The sequence below is a fragment of the Patagioenas fasciata genome, chromosome 7 (assembly GCF_037038585.1).
Source record: "Patagioenas fasciata isolate bPatFas1 chromosome 7, bPatFas1.hap1, whole genome shotgun sequence".
NCBI classification, from domain to species: Eukaryota; Metazoa; Chordata; class Aves; order Columbiformes; family Columbidae; genus Patagioenas; species Patagioenas fasciata.
Genome location: NC_092526.1, coordinates 31,515,922 through 31,534,855, shown reverse-complemented (window position 1 = coordinate 31,534,855; position 18,934 = coordinate 31,515,922). Strand labels below are relative to the sequence as shown.

The window sequence follows — 18,934 nt, the reverse complement described above, 5'->3', positions numbered from 1 at the left end:
AAAAGGAATAGTAAGAACACTCAGGGTCTGGGAGAGATGCCTTGGCTGAAGGTACTGCAGTGTTTTCCTTATTTGTCTGCTTTATTTTTAAACACCCAGAGCCTTTGCTTGATCAACACTTCCTTGCAAAAGAAGGAAGCAGAGGAGTGAGGGGTTGTGGGGAGAGAGGAAAATGAGGTTGGAAAATTATGATCTTCCCAGCCATGCAAGTCAAAATTCCTACTTGAAACTGAATCCTCCTGGAGTGCTGCACAAGCATGGGAGAAAAGCAGAGGGAAAGAAAGAAAGATTTATTACTTAAACAGAACTAAAATTCTGATGAGAAAAAGGACTGTCCAATCCATGCCCAAATGTCAATGACAGATCTGAAACTGGGTTTGTCATATTTCCCTTTTCTTTGTACACATTAAAAAAAAAAAAATACAGGGGAGGTGACCGGGGTTTTTAAAGAGACGGGCGGGAAAGCCACTGAAGTCCCTTGATCTTACATAGTCCTGAACTCCTATATTCCATTTATAGCTTGAGCTGGAATGACATCCCCCTTGATTAGCAAGCTGTCCAATCCAGCTGCATGTGTCAGGACTGTATGAGGCACTAAGTGAAATATATATATGCCCTTATAGAGTTTAGCACATCGGGTCCACCTCCAGGGCACAGGCTGCAGCTCATTCTGACCACTGCTCCTCTCCAGGGAACCACTTGGTTTGTTTTGGTTTTGTTGTTTCTGGGTTTTTTGGTTTTTGGTGGTGGTTTTTTTTTTTTTTTTTTTTAAGCTTTTTGAGGGGGCACCTTTACTTTCAACTTTAAGCAACACAAAATGGCACCAAAGAAGGACGTAAAGAAACCAGCAGCTGCAGCACCAGCACCTGCGCCAGCACCAGCACCGGCACCAGCTAAACCCAAAGAGCCCACAATCGACCTCAAGAGCATCAAGGTAAAAGGATGAACGTGTGCTGATCGTGGACCCAAAGGGGAAAGGTAGCAGAGTCCAGGCTGAGACCTGCAGTGAAATGTTGTGTGTGCTTGGTTCCGGTTTGGGGACTGTGGTAAAATGAATAAGTAACCTCGGCCAATGGATTTGTTGACCTGCCTGAGCTTTTGACTGTTTGAGTAGCTGGAGGAGTGTAAGGCATGGTGTGTGATTTAACACAAGAGTGAATCCTAGTGATTTAAAAAGTATTTTGGAAGGTGGTACTCAGAATTTTTACCAAATCAGTATCAGCCTGATCTGTTTGGTAAAACAATTTAAAAAAGAAAAAAACCAAAAACAACACAACCACCAAAGAACCCCCCCAGCCCCTAGAGTAGGTCCCTGAAGACAGGGAAGGGTCACTGAAACTGAAAATGCAATGTTTTCCCATAGTGCTGTACTAAAACTACACCTTATTTTGCAGTTTCCTCTCAAATTCTTTTTTGCAACCACCTCATGACCCTTTGGTCACGTGTTTTGAGATCAGCATGGCTTATCTTCAAAAGCAAAAACAAAACAGAGTAAAAAAAATCCTCAGGGATTTGGCAGTTTTATCTATCTTATTTTCACTTGCATTGTACAGCAAACATTGATAGTGCCCACGAGCTAGAAAGCCACGGATGGAAGCATTTCAAGGGATTTCCCCTTACCTTTACATATTTGCTCAAAATCTGCAACTCACTGCAAACTGAAAACAACAAAGAGGAAGAGTCTTTTGGAGGCTTCCCTCTGACTGCGCTTCCATTCAATCTCATATAATCTTTAGACTGTGCGTGCCCGCCAGCCTCTCGGATTGTTGCCTTGACCCTTCACCAAAAACTCCTCCGTAATGGGAAATTCTTTACTTAGGAAAGAGGAGAGGGAGGTTAAGTGGTTAAAGAGATGAAGAAACAGACCAGTTCCTCTGGGTAGGACTATAAATAGTTATTCTCCACCTACCTGACAAGCTGATTGGTCCCAGGACCAATTGCCTAAATTCTACATAAGGAATCGTGCCTATTATGGAGAAAAGAAGGAGTACAAAGACTGCTAATAGCACCTACTCATTTTCATCTCATGATTAATCCTGTTTCAGGTATCTTAACACAGAGACCCAAGATCATTACCCAGTTAGTGAAATTTCTTGAAGTTTACTTTAATTTTCAATATTGGTAGTCAGTATTTTTCTAAAGCAGTATGCAGCTTCTAATAAGACTGAAGCTGAACCCACTGGCAAAGTAAAACAAGAGCAAGAGAGGGGAAAAAAAAAAAGACATTTTTGAATACTTTGAGTGATCATAGTAAAGGCTACACAAAAAGCCCACTATTTTTGAGAATACTGTCTGAAAATTAGATTAGACCTCTCATTTCACTCACCTCCAGAAATGAAGGGGAACACAAACTAGATTTCCTACTAAATAGTTTAATATTATTTGATAGCTTTCTATGTCCAGTTTATTAGAAGAAAATTGAATTTTCAACTCCAGTGATCCTAGTTAATTTATCTTTACATAAATAAACTTAATATTACATTACCAGCTAAAAATGCCAGCCTGCAGTCTGAGTTCTCTGCAATTCACTCCTTTATCCAGACAGCTCTCTATAATGGCAGGAAATATATACTGTAGCACAGAGAGAACACTACATATTTTGTCATATTCAGACTGAAAAGATTATAGTCTCCCTAAGTTCCCTTTCTTTTGAAAGATAACATCAGACAAAATATTTTCCTCTTTGAAAGGAGGGGGTAAAACCTGGGCTAGTAAGACAAAACTATTCTCTTAGCACTAGTGGCAGCACATAAGCATTACTATTCCTATTTGCAAAGAAGTGAAAATATGAGCAGCATGATAGAAGTTACAGGACTACCCTGCAAATGTGGTGCGTGGCACAACTCCATGCCCTGCATACTTAGGACCAGCATGTACCCTTCTACAAGTATGTCCTCCACTCTTCACCATGCCCTTAGCAGGCAAGGAGCAGGGGTGGATGGAGCCCCTGCAGTGTCTCAGCCACACACGTGTGGGCCAAGGTGATGCAGAAACACAGGCTGCCTGTGAGGGTGACACACATCACCTCTGTCCCTGACCTCCCCTTCTCAACTGAGGGTCAGGTCAAGAGCTGCTCAGGCAAACCATGGGACCTCCCATGCTGGGCTCTTTGAGAAGGCAACCAACCATGGTGCCTTTGATCCATCCTGCCTTGGAGTAGGGACTGGACAACCTCCCAAGGTCCCAACCAGCCATCCCAGGTTATCCTTTTTTCACCCCTTGAGGGCTCAGAGAGCAAAAGAAAACAATGTCTTATCAGCAATTTGCCTGGGAGATATGGCAGTCTCAGGAATCAAACTCTTTTAAGTCCCTTAATTAGCATAAATTAATCCTGAATCCTTCCATTCAGCCACCAAAGTCTCATCAGGGAAAGAGGCATAGCACCATTTCCAGCAAAACTCTGGAGCCAGGGAGTACTTAAAACTAAGTTTTTGACCGAAACCCAGTAAATGATCCTGTCCTGGGGCTCTTTGTGCTGGTTTACCAGGTGTGGAGTCAAGGCCCGCAGCACTTTGAACAAAGGCATCGAGTGGGCTCCCCTCCATTCCTCAGAGGAATTAGCAGCCATGCCAGAGCTTGCTACTAACGAGAAGCGACTGGGAATTCCAGGTTGCAGCACCATGATGATTTGGGGAGCCACACAGCAGGCACAGAAGGATTTTGTTAGCTTTTATAAAGGGACATCAAAGCCCCTTCTAACTGTTACAGCTGGAGTGGGTAAGGGCAGAGCTGCCTAGTAAGGGTTTGCAATAGCCAAATGAGCCGCATTTAGCAGTGCACTTCATCCTAAATTGGCACCAGAGATCCTAATATTCTCCAAAACAAACCAGGTGGCTTACAAACATGGGTGGTGATTCTTTCTTGGCCCATCTTCAGAGAATCTGGTTTTTTTCTGAGCCTTTTGGTGTGCACAATTTGAAAGTTAAGCTTTTTTTTTTAATTCCTAAAGAAGTCTCAAACTGGATTCTTGTAAATGCAGGGATCCCAAACTTGATTGTCACCATCAGAAGTTGTGACAGGGCTTTCACCCTCTTCTGTTCCCCCCCACACACTTCAATTTAACACACAGCAAATAGTTGGTTATTTGCTAGTACTAACAGCAGCTGGCATAGTATTTTCTGTTTTTGAGTACCATCTATTGACTATAAAACTGAGCAACAAGAACACCTGACTGCTAAAGACTCAAATCTAAACTCAGTCCTTTCTCAGCTCACCTTATGTTACAGTACAGCAGCCACAGAAAGAGGCAGGGAGGAAGAATTTGTTTTTAAATGGAAATGCAAAGACCCTTTTTCCCTCTACTTGGGAAACAACATCAAACTCGATCTGCTTTGCAGATATTTCCAGTTTTCCTTATTACTTGCATGGTCCGGATTTGAACAATAGGCACAAAGATTAAAAAATAACTGAAAAGAGAACAGGATGATGGATGCATCAGAGTTACCATCAGGAACCAACCACGATTAAGAAAGTGACCTGTACGGTCATTTTGCTTTTAAGAGACTCCCAAGAATTCTGTAGTTAAAACTGTGACCAAGGACATGCAAAAAGATAGCTTATCTGTTTTGTCAGGTTCCTTCTCCCACACAAACCTGAGTGAGAAGAAACTGTGAGTTAACAAACAAATTTGTTAACAAACAACACTACTATAGGTCTATGTCTGCAAAAACTGACATTAATTACGAGGATGTCTCATGCTTGTTTTTGTCACTGAGGCAACAGGAAATAGATAAACTTCATATTGCTCAAATCAGTTTAACTCAATCCCTACCACCAACAGGAAAAGTGTGTTTTTTACTGGAAACCTAAGGTACATGCAACCAGTTGGACTGAGCCCAGGCTCACAGCATCAACTGCTATGTTTGGGGATCTGGGTGCAGTACTTCATGGGCTCCTGCTCTGCAGTTGGTGACTCGAGCATGTAGCACCCTGATCCAGTGTCACACTAGACCATTTGCTAGGAGGACACACCTGAGAATCCTCTCTTGAGCAAAGACAGAGATTGGGTTCTTGCAAATATCTGTAGTGTACGTAACATCCATTTGGTACACAAGGCTTCCCATGCTGGTGTTTTCAAGCCTGAAAACCCAGGACACCAATTATGCCACGCTTGACTGCAGATAAACTACTTACATCTTTAGGGGAAGAATAATTAAAAGCTATCGACTAGTAAAGACTTGCTTGGGTCTTGTGTAACTGTGTGATGCATGACAAAGCCTGCTGCATGGAAGCAAACCTGTGTGGTCATTTGTTTTTAAATACAGAGCTCTTAAGGCAGTAAAAATTGTTTCTCCAAGTGTCCTTAATTCTTATTACATTCACTACTCAAGTAGGTCACCTCTGAACAGACATTGCATTGGATATAACCAGAGAGAGAGAAACTTACTAAAATGCACTGACAGAAAGCTTCTGGGCTGGAGGGCAAGCAGGACTGCAAATGTGAACTGAAGCACTCAGAGAGCTATTACGCTGCAGACAGACTCCACATGAAGCTGTGGAGTGAGAACAGGAATGTTAACAGTAGCTTCACTCATCGTGCTAAGGGCTTTCTTTGGAACTGGCAGGTTTTTCCCTGAAATTTTTGGCACAGGACTTCAGATTACTCCTGATCCAGCTCCAGCAATGACTCCAGAAAGAATCTATAGGATTGATATACCCATTGGACAAGGTCACTAGTCCCAAGTGTCCTTTCTTGTAGGAAAGGGACAAGTGCAAATATGACTTAGCTTTAAGAGATGTAAAGGTGCACATCTGACAGCATCTAGACCAGGCTCCTGCTACTGCTTTGACCAGTGACATATAGCACCATATGGGATCCACTCAGAGCAGGGCAGCTCCAGCCAAATCCCTTGCCCCTGTGAACACCACCACTGATGCCAGACCCACATTGGTCGCAGTTGCTAAATCACTGTACAAGCAAGGCATGGCATAAAGGCATCTCAGTGTATCTTGGACATCAGACTCGACTACACATCAAGACATCTCTTTGGCACATTGTTGAAAATCAGAAGGAAAAGCAAACAGAAAAGCCACCACTGTATTTTCTTTACAAAGTTTTCGGAAGAACTTTGCCTTGTTTTCTTCTTAAAGTGCTGCTAAGGAACAAGTCCCTCAAAAGTAGGGACTCTCCATATATATATTAGCAGACACTTTTTCTTATGTCTGTTAGCCTAAAAAGTTATTTTGAAAATAATGATAGTTTACAAAATCCATTCTTAGCAATTCAAAGTTTTGACAGCATTAAAAAAAAAAAAAAAAGTCTGAGGAGTGACAAACTCTGTTAGAAACAGTGGGGTTTAAAGCAAATTACACAGAGTAACATTTCAAGAACTCAGAGTAATTTCAAGCGTTAACAGCATTGGTGCGGCAGAGCTTTTCTCCCATCAACCAATAAATTAAAACAACCCCACAATATTTCTAAAATACTGTTTGAAACCCCCTTAGAGCACAGAGATTATAACAGCTAGTAACAAGATATTTGAGTATATCTTACATAGGGCAAGAAGAAGGTGACTAATTTAGCCAATGACAAGTAAAGAAAGAAGTTGTCTGTAAGGAGATACGAAACAACCAACCTGGAAATTTGCCCCCACTTCACTGAGGCTTGATTACATCTTATACGCCTTGCCAAAAGGCAACTTCAACTGGCTGGTTTACCACATAGCAGTTAAATGTCAAGTAGCAATAGTTTCAATAATGTTAATGCTCTAACGCTACCACTGGGAGGCATGTTGAAACAACAAATCCTTTTGAGAGCAAGTTCCAGAGCCTCATGTTGCCTTGCACATCCTCTGGATTGCACACATTCAGGCAAAACTAAACGCAATTGGAAAAGGGACACTTGCACAGATGAGCACAACTGAATGCACTTCCTCCCATGAAGCTAATGAAATCTGTTCAAAATGGTATGATCAATAGTGCAGCTAAAGCACATTCTGCTCCCAGACATTTCAAAAGGACACATTAATCGGCAACGCTCATCCAAAAGTTTTTGCACAACTGTGAAGTTACAAGTTTTAAAAGTAAACAAACTGGAAAGATACACAGAACACTTAGAAAAAATTCAGGTTCACCTGCAATTAAGTCTATTCAACACAAAGATTTTGAACTATTTTTCCAAGCCTCATGGTATCTCACACAATTTTCTCTCCTATATTAATAGTGGTCATTTTTATTCTTTTCTTCAACTGTATTTCCAGGCAGCTTTGTTCTCAAAACAGAGCTCTCTTTCTCAAGAGCTCACCTGTTCCTAATATTTCTTTGCCTCATAAAAGACATGGGGCTAAATCCATCAGGCTGTTGATTCTTACTTAAATGAGAAGTAGCCTCTAAAATCCATGGGATCGATCACACAAGCTATCAAACCAGGGTGAGGGACGGGAGAATGACAGCCTGCTTTTCAGAGGGCTTGAGAGCTGTGTAATCCTGCACTCGGTGATGTCTACTAGAAAATATGTGCAGCTGTATTAATCAAGAAGCAGGCATTAATGGCAAGAAGATATCATATGAACTGCTGTAGGCACAATTCTAGTTCATCTCCACCCAAAAAAAAAAAAAAACCCAAACCAACAACAAACCAAAACCTCTAGTCTTGAATAGAAGGCTAAATATACAATGAGTATCCTATGGGACTCTCCAATTTTCTCCTGTCTGATTGTCCAAGACATCCAATGTGTTCTCAGTCTCTTCTACAGTGACAGTACCTTGAAATATCTGGTGACTCTCTAATAAAATCCCAAGATTATTTCCTTCTTTGTAATTCACCCAAAGGGTAACAAGCAGATGGAACAGCTGAATGCTTTAACTCCCAGCAGTGTCTTCAGACAGGGTCAGAAGCCCTAGGAAGACATCTATACATTTGCAGTGAGCACAAAGCGATTGTCACTCCGTACAGCCGTACTCAGTCCCAGTACCTACCAACCTGAATATGTGAGCACAGCACCACGCTGCAAAGGTCAGGGCCCTAAGGCCCATGAACAAGTTATTTGCTGGGAAATTAGAAACCTGGGTAATAATTTCAAAATAAAGATTTGTGTGGACTGGGTCTTCTGTTTAGCTGGTGATAGAGTTGCATACAACCCTAGCCACTTCACCCTATACAACTGGGACCTGGTCAGAGTGCCTCTCTCTAGCAACAAGATAACTAGATAGTGGTCACAAACTATACAAGGAAAAGCCTTAATCTTAAGAACAAACAAACAATCACCTTTTTCTTTGGCACAGATAACCTGGATAACAACTTTGTCTATAAATAAGGGCTAAGCCGAGTTAAAGAAATCCAGGTCCTTTTGGTCTTTCCATTGCAGTTCCTTTGATCTTTCACTATTTCTGCAGAGTGGACATTATTTTTTCTAAACTGAACTACCTGAAATTTCAACATCTTACCTAAAGCCCTGAGACTCATCTTGTCCTCTTACAAGGCAAAGAAAACACCACCAGGATCAGAAAAAGGATTGGATCACTGCAAAAATACTTCTACCTTCTGAAATTTATGAAAGCATCTTATAGAATCAGAAATCTTACCATTAAATTATTTTAAGGAGTTTTTGCAGTATTTTCTATACTGAGGCCATTTGTAGGTGCCCTTACTCAAAGTAAGTAGCATTTTAAGTCCCTAACAGACTACTAACTTCAAGCAGGGTGATTCTCAGTTCAAGTGAACATAACATGCCTGTGCTAGAATATTTCTCTCCAGTAAAACTCTGTCTAGTGAGCTTTTATTTAAGAATCGGTAATAAAATGAAGGGCTGATGTGGTGCACTAGTATTTCATCTGTTAAACTCTCAGCCAAAGTCTCACATGGTCAAAAGATCAATCAGCTTGTATGTAGACCCCTCTCAATTTATACATATTTGACAGCCTATTCAAGCCAGACAGCTAATCCAAGTATCAGTTCTCTATGCCCGAAACAAAAGAACCCCAACTATTTTCTGCTTGGCATCTGAAGTCTTCCGAGATGAGTTTTGTTGTAGCCAACCATAAAGCTTATCTGGAAAGAAAAACATGTTCAAAAAAATGAATCTAAGTTTTCCTTTCTTTTTTTTTTTTTTTTAATTTTTTTTAATCCTGTTTCCAGGGGAACATTTCTCAGTTGCCAGCACTGGAGTGCAAAAGGTTGAGGGCAGAAGGAAAATTCCACAAAAGGCAACACACTGCATTGACCCAGACAACATTTCAGCTCTGCCAAGTCTTTAGAAAGTTCCTCTATTAATGCATTGGGACTGATGGCCAAGATCTATATTAGCTTTCCCACTGCCTGAGCTCCAGCCCCAGCCAGTATTAATCAGGAAATCTGCACTGTCCTAAACCTATATTAACTAATTCAGACAAAAGCACCAACCCCCTTTTCTATACAACCACACCTGATCATGGGTACACTTTGTTCTGGATACATCCTTGTTCCCACAGGCTAATAGATTACAAATACCAGAGGGGGGGAAAAAAATAAAACTAAAAGAAAAAAAAAAAAAAGAAAAAAATGAAGGATTGGCAGTGGAGCATTTTTCATACTCAGTGTATTTTCCAGATATTTCCCTCAAAATATGAATAATCTGTTTGGACAGAATATTTTCCAGCTAAAATGGTGAGCTTAAAGTAAATTATCTGCAGTTGAGTCATTAGTTTTTAAAATAGAATGTAGGAGGTTAATGTCTCAAATTCAACCAAGTATTTTGATTCTTCAGAAAACACCACACACCCACCAAAACACACCCCAGTAAAGTTAAGTCTGCTTGGATTTGATCCTTTCTTTCAGAGCCCTCAATATACTGAAAAGAGACATTCACAAAGGTTATGCTTATCTTCAGGGTAACTAAATGAACTACAGGAGAACGGTTCCTTCACTAATCACACTTTGTCACTAGAAAACAAGGAGCAGTGAATGTTCAAAGGACATCAACAGAAATTAGAACAGTGGTCTGAGTTTGCCACAGGGAATTTGTTGTCACACCACCATTACCACCCTGGCTCCACAACAGTCTCAGCCCAGTTGAGGTAACAGGGAAAGGAAAAAGACTGGAGCAACTTTTATCATCCTTTTACAATGTTTCACAGCATCGACTCAAGATTTGACCTGGGCTTGGAGGGATCTACATTGTGGGATTAGATCTTTGCTACTGAAAAAGCTGCAGGCTCTACCTCCTGCAACACACCTAGAAATTCCCAACCTGTAGTCCCACCATGTTGGTTCCACTCTGTCTCCCAAAAAGCAAGTACCCTTTTCCCCCACAATGAACAGTCATCCTTCCAGTTCTCAAAGCCATTGTGGGTCTTAGCTTCAATCAAAGCTTCTCCCTTGCCTCCATACCACAAAAGCCTCAGCAGCACCTCCCCTCAGCACACCAGTGAGCTCTGAAGCTGGCATGCTGATGCCCTGCCTTACTCCAGTGCTAGAGAAAAGTGTGTACCCTGCCCAGCAGGGTACATCTCCACATCAGCTGCTAACATAGCAACACAGTTGGATCCAAAATGCATAGATAGTCTTTCCCTTAAAAATGTTCAAAATTTGGAAAATGTGAGCAGTGCAAAGAACTTTGCAGTCAGACACCACCTTAGTCAACGGGTCAATCTCCTGTCCAGTGCCAACAACTGGATCACATCGCACAGACAAGCAGCAGCACCACCCATCCAACCTTGAGTGCTGTATCATCCATATAAGGGGCTGAGTAAAGCCCAAAGGTACAAGAATTATCCAACTGCATCTAGCACACAACCTGGAAGCCACACCTAAAACCAGCCAGATAGCAAACAGGTGGCACCTCTCAGCCACCATGCTCCTTTTTTTGCTGACTTTATGGCTTATTGGAGAAACAGAATCCCTCCCTATAAGGAAGCCTTGGGAGGTCTGGACAAGGAATATCCCTGCTTGACGGTACAGACCCAGGAAGTGCTGACATGCATCAAAGTTACTGCTTGCCACTCCTTGCCCCTCTCCAGCCTCCTAAATATAGCCACCATAAGATGTCCATCAAGACATGGAACCTCCTGTCACTTTGCCCTAAGAAAGCTAAAGAACTCGCCAAGGGGAGGGACCGCTTCCTTCTGACACCTAATCCAGGCAATGCCGTCAGCACCACCAGATAAATAAGAGGAAGAAAGGCCAGGAAAGCAGGACCACTCTCAAGACCTCTCAGCTAGTCTCTCCTGCCTGTCTGCTGCTCTTCTTTTCCAACTCTCAACCATGGTGGGTCCACTGGAAAGCTAATGGTTAGAAGTGAGCCAGTGTATTTTACCTGAGTAAACCGAGCTTCTTGTTCAAGTTAGTTCTGTGGGGAGGGGATGGGGGTGCAATGGTCCAGAAGATAGTTTAGGTTTGCTTGGCTTTCCTCCTTAAACCTAAAGGACTGCATGAGGTTTTCCAGTTAGCCTCAAGTTCTGTGCCAGGCAATGGTAGATGTGCGGTTCCTGTAGCTCCAGACAGAAAGACTACAATCTGCTAGTGCTGTCTGCTAAACATTTTTTTTTTTTTTTTTTTTTTTAAATTGGATGCAACCTAGTAAAGTAGCAAAGGAAAATAATAATATTGGTATATAAGAAAATATCATAGTTTAGTACTTCATGAAACAATGTACTGTTAAAACCTAACTTGAAACACAAACTTTATGGGATTGGTTTCATTTTTATGTTAATGTAGAAAAGCTACTTGTTAAACAATATGACTTCAAATGGTCTTAATAAAACAGGTCTATACTACAACAGTAAATGACCTAGTGGTATAATTAACAACTTCTTTATTAATTACAAGACTTGAAATCTTTGTTGCTTCTAGCCACAACCCTGACTTTTCCCAGGACGTAGATTTTAATAGAATCTTTTAAAACAGAGCTGGTGACACGTTTTTACAAGGGAAGCTGCTAGTTTAAGTTGCTATGGCCTAATTACATTAGGCAGGACAGAACACTCAGCTACTTTGTGCTATTTGCTTTCTCTCAGTGCATTTTCAGCAGTACTAGTTCTCTTTTCTCTCTCTCTCTCTTTTTCTTCTCAACTGCAGTCCTTCACTCCAGACCAAATCAATGGTAAGTGAAATAAAAGTTTAAAGTCTAACACGGGGCAGGAGTGGGAACATAATGGCTACCAAATGCTAAATAGTCTTAACCGCTCTTTTGCTACCTGCATTACTGCTACACTACACATCTGACAGGCCACATTTTTGCTGTTTTGGAAGATGACTCATGGATTGAGCTGGATGCTTTAGAAAACAAACAGGTTCTCCCCCAGCCCCCCCTTCCTAAGCTATTTTTTGTGATTGATTTCCTTCCAACAGATCGAGTTCTCCCAGGAGCAACAGGATGGTAAGTTACAAGAGAGCTGATGTGTTTTATATGTATGCGAGTTCAGAGAGGAGCTACAGGCTCAGAAGTTTAGCCTTTAGAAAAAGACCGGCTAGGACTTCAGATGGTATAAATCACCACACTCTTGAATTCAGAGGAGCAGTGCTGACTTACACTGAACAAAAATATCACCGTAGATTTACATGTAATTCATCTGGGTGCTTATGTGCTGTCCAAGCTGAGAAGTTTATGCCATAATATGAAGAGGAAATATGCTGGTGTTACCAGCTCTACCTATTGAACATTTCAGTTGTGCTCCTGTACTGGCCATTCACAAGGATGCTGAAAACAAGTCTTGCATTCAAAAGTCATGGGGGAAATAGGCAGATGAAAGACAACAGAAGGAGGGAGTGAGATGAAAGTTTGACTTAGCTGCAATGACATTGCCATTTTAAATGAACAGAAGATGCAAGAGGCTTACATGTCACTTTTGCCAGGAGATGTTGTGGATGGAGAAGAAGAAAGGATGTTTTACTGTAAATACATTAATGAAGTATGGAAATAGTTAGCATATAAGTGACTTGTGTAAACTGTTGCATATGAACACAATAGTCTGAATATGCTGCAATTCTTGAACATCTGGCATTATCCTCTGCTTCACAAGCCAGCAGCAAGCTCCAATTTTTTTTTTTTTTTAAATCTGATAGGGATATCCAATTAAAACTTCTGACATGAAGAAAAATCCCTATAGAAGCTCTGGCTGGAGTGTTTTAAATATCCTAAGATACGCATTTGGGTTATATTAAATAATGTAGGTTTTAAAAAAAAAGTAAAAAATCCCGTTGTAACTATAGTAGACTTCTCACAGTGAACAACGTATTTAGAATGGAAGACTCAAGGACTTACTAGAAATGCTCTGGGTTATACCATCAAAGCAATAGGTAAAGGTATAGTGCAGTAAATGAAACTGAAAACATTTCTCTTTCTGCAGTCCAAACACTCCCAGTCAGAGAAAATAATTTGGATTCTTCCTCACTTTAAGTCTAACATTTTTACAAATGGGCTGCAAGGGTTTATGGAAAAAATGCCATCAATTCAAAGCTGCTGGCATGCATAATAAAGCAAAATATTTCTTTTATCCTCCCTACATATTTCAGATCATCCAGCTGTTGTAATGCTGCTATTACTAAACCAAGCAGTAAAGCAAATAAAAGCTACTTGAGAGAGGGAGAATTTTCCAGGAACAGAGACATCCCACCCTCAGTAACTATTTCCATCCAAACAGGCTGATGCACCAGCAGCTGGGTAGTACCCTCCTCAGAGGGATTTTAGATGTGCTTATTCCAGCAGAACTATAAACTAGGACTAGCTATATATTTTTTAAAAGGCAAAAACCCACAGCAAAGATATGTTGCAGTCAAATACATGCCTGAGAGACAAAAAGTAAAATGTGGCCTTTTCTCAGAGCTGGGAAGCAGTGTTCAGAACCCAGTGAACATAAAACTTACTGGGATTTACAAAAGGGAGAACTCTCCTGATGACTTTGCTAATAGCAAAGTGGCATGGTTTCATACCTCACTCTGGCTAAGTGTCATTAATGCACCAGATGAAAAGATCAGATTATATGGTATAAATCACTACAGCTCCATCAACCTCAGCTGCTAGAGCAGAAGCAGATGTCAAGTTGGTATATTGTAAGGGGAAGCTCTACACAGGTCTAGGCAGCCCTGATTTCATACCCTGCAATAAAACCTGTAAGTGGAGAGGGTTAGCAGTAAAGGGTTATAGGTCTCTCACATCAGATAGTGGGAGGATTAGTTTCAGATGTATTAGATTACAGCCTAGCAGGCTGATATCCTGTATCAGCAGTTTTACTGAGTGCCAGCAATTCCTTCACCAAGGCAGTATATGGATAGCTAAAGAAAGAACCTAAACACCTCTGCGTCTCACATCCCCAGCACAAGATGAAAACATTATTTGAAGTGTGGTTTATTAGTCCTAAATCTGCCCCAAGACACAAAGACCATTCCACTTACACATGGAGTGAAACACAAAGCCTGCCTGTCTGCTGAAAGCACATCATGGCCAAGGGAAAGCCATCTTACCTGGTTTACTTGGAACCAACATGCAGCATCATCAGACACTGCAGTGCAGAAAAGATCAACAGCACAGACCAAGATGCTCTTGACATATGAGGCTCATCTCTTTGTCAATACAGCTTATTGATAGGGAGCTGCCTGGCTCCATTTAACTGTTGCTCTTCCCTTGCAGACTTCAAGGAGGCCTTCCTACTCTTTGACAGGACTGGTGATGCCAAGATCACCCTGAGCCAGGTTGGCGATATCATTCGTGCGCTGGGGCAGAACCCCACAAATGCTGAAGTCAACAAGATTCTGGGCAACCCCAGCAAAGAGGGTAAGTACCCTACAGTCTCTCATGGGCCTTTCTTCAGGCTGGAGAACTGTAGTAAGGCAACATCAACAGTCTGAGTAGCTTTTGCTCTGATAGGAGAGTAAGAGCCAGGACTCTGTAGCAACAACACATGGAATTTCTCCAGTTCCTTTTGAAGAGGATGACAATGGGGAATACAGTGCTCAGAAAGAAGGAAATGTTCTCCTTGGGCTATGTAGCATCCCCTGTAGGGATCATTTTGGTGTTAACTTGGTATAGGTGTAACATATGCACATAGTTGCTCATAGTCCCTCTGTGTGTACTCCAGCCCTTGCTGAGGAGCTGGAAGTCTCTTTCTAACAGCTGATCCTCAGCTTTTCAGGTCCTTCCAGCACAGAATCTTCTGCATAAGCCAAGATCTGCCCTGGGACTGGAAACCTACCTGTGTGTTTCTGCTGACCAGGGTGGTCTACTCAGAGCTCCTACAAACCTGGGCATGCTGAGGCCATTTGTTATAACAGCTATTTTCTATTTCCTTTTCTCCTCTCTTGTACATAAAAGAAATGTTAAATACTGTAGTCACCTCCTTCTAGCAAGGATCTGGCTGCAGGTGATCCCAAATTTCAGTCATGCTGAACTATATGAAGGTGTGCTAAATTATGTCCAAACACTCAGGCCTGGTAAAGGCAGCTCTGAGGAACAATTCGGAAGACCTAAGTGAAGCAAATAAGGTGGGAGGGTCTGTCACATTTGAGGGCAAATATCCCAAAAGAACACACAGTCTAGCATGTAGCAACTGGTGCTTTCTTTCCAGAGATGAATGCCAAAAAGATTACTTTTGAGGAGTTCCTGCCCATGTTGCAAGCAGCTGCTAACAACAAGGAACAGGGTACCTATGAAGACTTTGTTGAAGGTCTGCGTGTCTTTGACAAGGAAGGCAATGGCACAGTCATGGGGGCTGAACTCCGTCACGTACTGGCTACTCTGGGTAAGGGATTATAATCTCTGTGAGCACTTTAAGTATCACTGCTGTGTAAAGACATGGGAGAGGGAGGAGATATGTTCTCATAATTTGGAAAGGCAGGAGGTTACAAAGCCAGACAAGACTTTGGGTTTCCTAGCTGGGAATCCATGAGGAAATCAAACACAAAACACAGTAGAAAGCCCAAATGAAAAGGTTTGGTTTATTACTTCTAAATCTGGATGAGGTATTAAGAGTGGGAACCATAAGGATCAAGTCCAACTCCCTGCTTCTCACAACCTAAAACTGAGCCATATGACTAAGAACATTGCTGAGATGCTCCTTGAACTCTGACAGGGCTGGTACTATGATCACTTCCCTGGGGACCCTGTTCCAGCAACCAACAACCCTCTCAGCAAAGAACCTTTTCCTAACACCCAGTCTCATCTTCTCCTGACACGGTCACATACCATTTTCTTATGTCTTATCACTGGTTACCAGAAAGAGAATCAGCATCTCCCCATCTGCTGCCCTTCTTGAGGAAACTATAAAGAAGTTGTACAGAATAGGCTGTACGACTCAGTGATGTAAAGCACAGGGACAAAGATAGGCAATTTGGTGCATCATTTCTTCACTCTGTAGGAATAACTAGAATCCCTGTGTCTATATGTACATGGAATACATCCAAAGAATGTTAAAAGCAATGAAGCTCAGTTCAGTTATAGGTCTTTTTGTTACTAACTCAGAAAATAAGGAAAACCTTCGGGAGAGCTTGTAGGGTTCAGCCTCGGTTGCATGTCTGTGGAAGAATTAACTGAGCTCTCTCCACTCTCCAGGTGAGAAGATGACAGAAGAAGAAGTAGAGGAACTCATGAAAGGTCAGGAAGACTCCAATGGCTGCATCAACTACGAGGGTAGGTGCAAGGGTTCAACCTACATTTCTCTCTCTTGCAGAGTTTCATTGCAGTTGGATTTTAGCTTCTTGGGCAAATCAGTTAGACAAAGCTACAGCTGAGTTAGGTTGAAAGGCTTATGCATGAAAACAACAGTTGCAGAACGCTTAGCCTGCATTCACACTACCCAAAAGTCTAGATTTGGCCACAGCAGAAAAGGCTACTTCAGTCAACACCAGACCTCTAGACTCTGACTTTCTGTAAGAGCAGCTGCAGTGACTGGAACCAATCCTATAGCTAATGCTTAAACAAAGTGCTCTATTAGTCATGTATTTAGTCTTATCACACTTAAGCAGAAAGAGAATTTGATTTGTACAACATTAAACATTACAACTTTCTATCACAACGTTGAGTCAAATCTGATCAGAAACGTGTCTTTTTGATGCCATCAGCTCATAAGCAGCTGTTATTTTTAAAGGTATATCCTAAAGTAACATTTGCGGCTCCTAACTAGCATATCTGTGTTTTTCCACAGCATTTGTAAAGCACATCTTGTCTGTCTAAACGGACTTCCCCAGACACCAAATGGTACGTTCTTCTCACTTACACTTAACCTGTCTGTTTGCTACGCTTAAAGGCTTCTACATGCCCATGGCCAGACATAGGTTACAAAACTGATGTGACACCATTTCCACAATGATACAAATAAAAAAATTAGACTGTTGTCCAAGAGCAAAGAAAACAGGAGTGCAGATTCCTGGGTCTTGTTCACAGCTATGTAACTGGTTGGAAAATGTGTTCAGTGGATTTTTCAAACATAGCCAAACTGTGAAAAGAAACGCTCAGTTTATTCATGAGCACAAAAAAAATTAAATATCAGCCTAGATCTCCATTGTCATACAAAATTAGACAGCCTGAGACACTTTAGTTTAAGCACAGTGAGATTTCATTTTTTTAAGAAAAGGAAATAAAAGCAACACCTTCTGATAATTCGCAGATTTCTGTAAAGACAGTAGCCTGAATACTTGTGTGAGCTACTGAGAAAAGCTCTTCAAACAAAAGAATTATCTGAAAAATTATTTTAACAGTCATGATTGATTGTCAAAAGGGCTTCAAAAGTACCCAATCATTTAGCAGTTCTTCTACAAGTAGGAAAAAAACAAACACACACACACAGCAAACAAGCAAACAAACCAGAAACCTACAACCTTGTTATGCTGTTATTTTGTCCCAACAAAAACCTAGCAGCTGTCTTTAAAATGCAAACAGAATATCATGGGTTCGTGGGTCTATTTGAACTGTTAGTAATTCTAGCCCAGGAGAGACACGTTCCCAATGCCTGCATGAAGCAACAAACACCTCAAAACAGAAATCAAGGGCTCAGTTTGTCATTTTGCAAGTGTTTCTTCAGCAAACTTTGATTTCAAGTCCAACTCTCCCATTCCTTCCCAGAACGAGTCAAATTCAGAAAGACCAGATGGCACTCGAGATTTGCCTGCAATTCTTGCTCAGCCTGTCAACATCAACATGGAAACTGCATAGAACTGGATGGCACACCTCCAACCCCACCACTTTTTACCAGCGCATCCACAGGTATCACCTCTGGGTCACTACACTTTCAGTTGAAAAAACTTAACTTTCACCAATGCAAGCTAGATGGAATAAACTGCTGCCATCCAGAATCCATCCATCCCAAGCACCTCTTCCATGTTGTTTGTGCTGAAACAATGTAATCTCTTTGAAAAATAAGGCATCAATAAATCCCTGTGGTCACTTTGTGGCTATGAAGTCTTTTTTCCTCTAAAGCTGTTCAAACCCACTCAAAGCAGCACTTGGCACTTAATTTATTTTCTCTGTATATTTCATAAAATAAAGTTTTATGAAAATAAAAATAGACATCGCCAGGAGATCGCTCTACTTAATCTGAATGACAAGTGTTTTCTTTGGGGACTGGGAGAAAGAGTAATTAGCGAACTACCACCTACATCAGCCCTCTGACATTTTTAGGAGAAGGAGACCTGGCACCTGGTGTCAAAACAGCCCCCAGTGTGGCACCTGCCCTGGCTCACCAGGTAAGACCCAGAACCAAGCAGGGTGGCCACGCTGCAGGAGACCACCCACAGCCACTCTTTCCAGCAAAATATTCTCCATCATGCTGCAACGTGGAAGGGATCCTAGCTACGGTCTGTATTTATAGCTTGATGGACAACTAGAAAAAGCAATCAGAAACATCAGTCACCCTGGAAGACTCTGGATCTGGGAACTGGCCCTGGGATTGCCATTCCCTGGGCCATGGCAAGAGGAGTGACAGTGGGAAGTATTGTTACCTGCACATCTCTGCCCTTAAATTTAGCTCCTCTCTCTTTTCCTTAAGTGTTCATGAAACTGCCTTAATCCCCATTTGAGTGTCAGCTTGT

At 41.6% G+C, this 18,934-nt stretch overlaps 1 protein-coding gene across 2 annotated transcripts; it reads left to right on the top strand.

The window, feature by feature from the left end:
• Positions 1 to 625: 625 nt before the first annotated feature.
• On the top strand, positions 626 to 18,291 carry MYL1 (myosin light chain 1). Of its 2 annotated transcripts, none has more exons than XM_065840855.2 (7): positions 626 to 934; positions 12,266 to 12,293; positions 14,544 to 14,687; positions 15,478 to 15,651; positions 16,461 to 16,538; positions 17,053 to 17,105; positions 17,970 to 18,291. In XM_065840855.2, the coding sequence occupies exons 1-6, from the start codon at positions 818 to 820 to the stop codon at positions 17,079 to 17,081; spliced, it is 570 nt and encodes a 189-aa protein (XP_065696927.1). In that variant the 5' UTR covers positions 626 to 817; the 3' UTR covers positions 17,082 to 17,105; positions 17,970 to 18,291. The 2 variants fall into 2 exon arrangements, with proteins under 2 accessions (XP_065696927.1, XP_065696928.1); XM_065840856.2 differs by lacking the exons at positions 626 to 934; positions 12,266 to 12,293 and adding exons at positions 11,060 to 11,182; positions 11,993 to 12,017.
• The last annotated feature ends 643 nt before the right edge of the window (positions 18,292 to 18,934 follow it).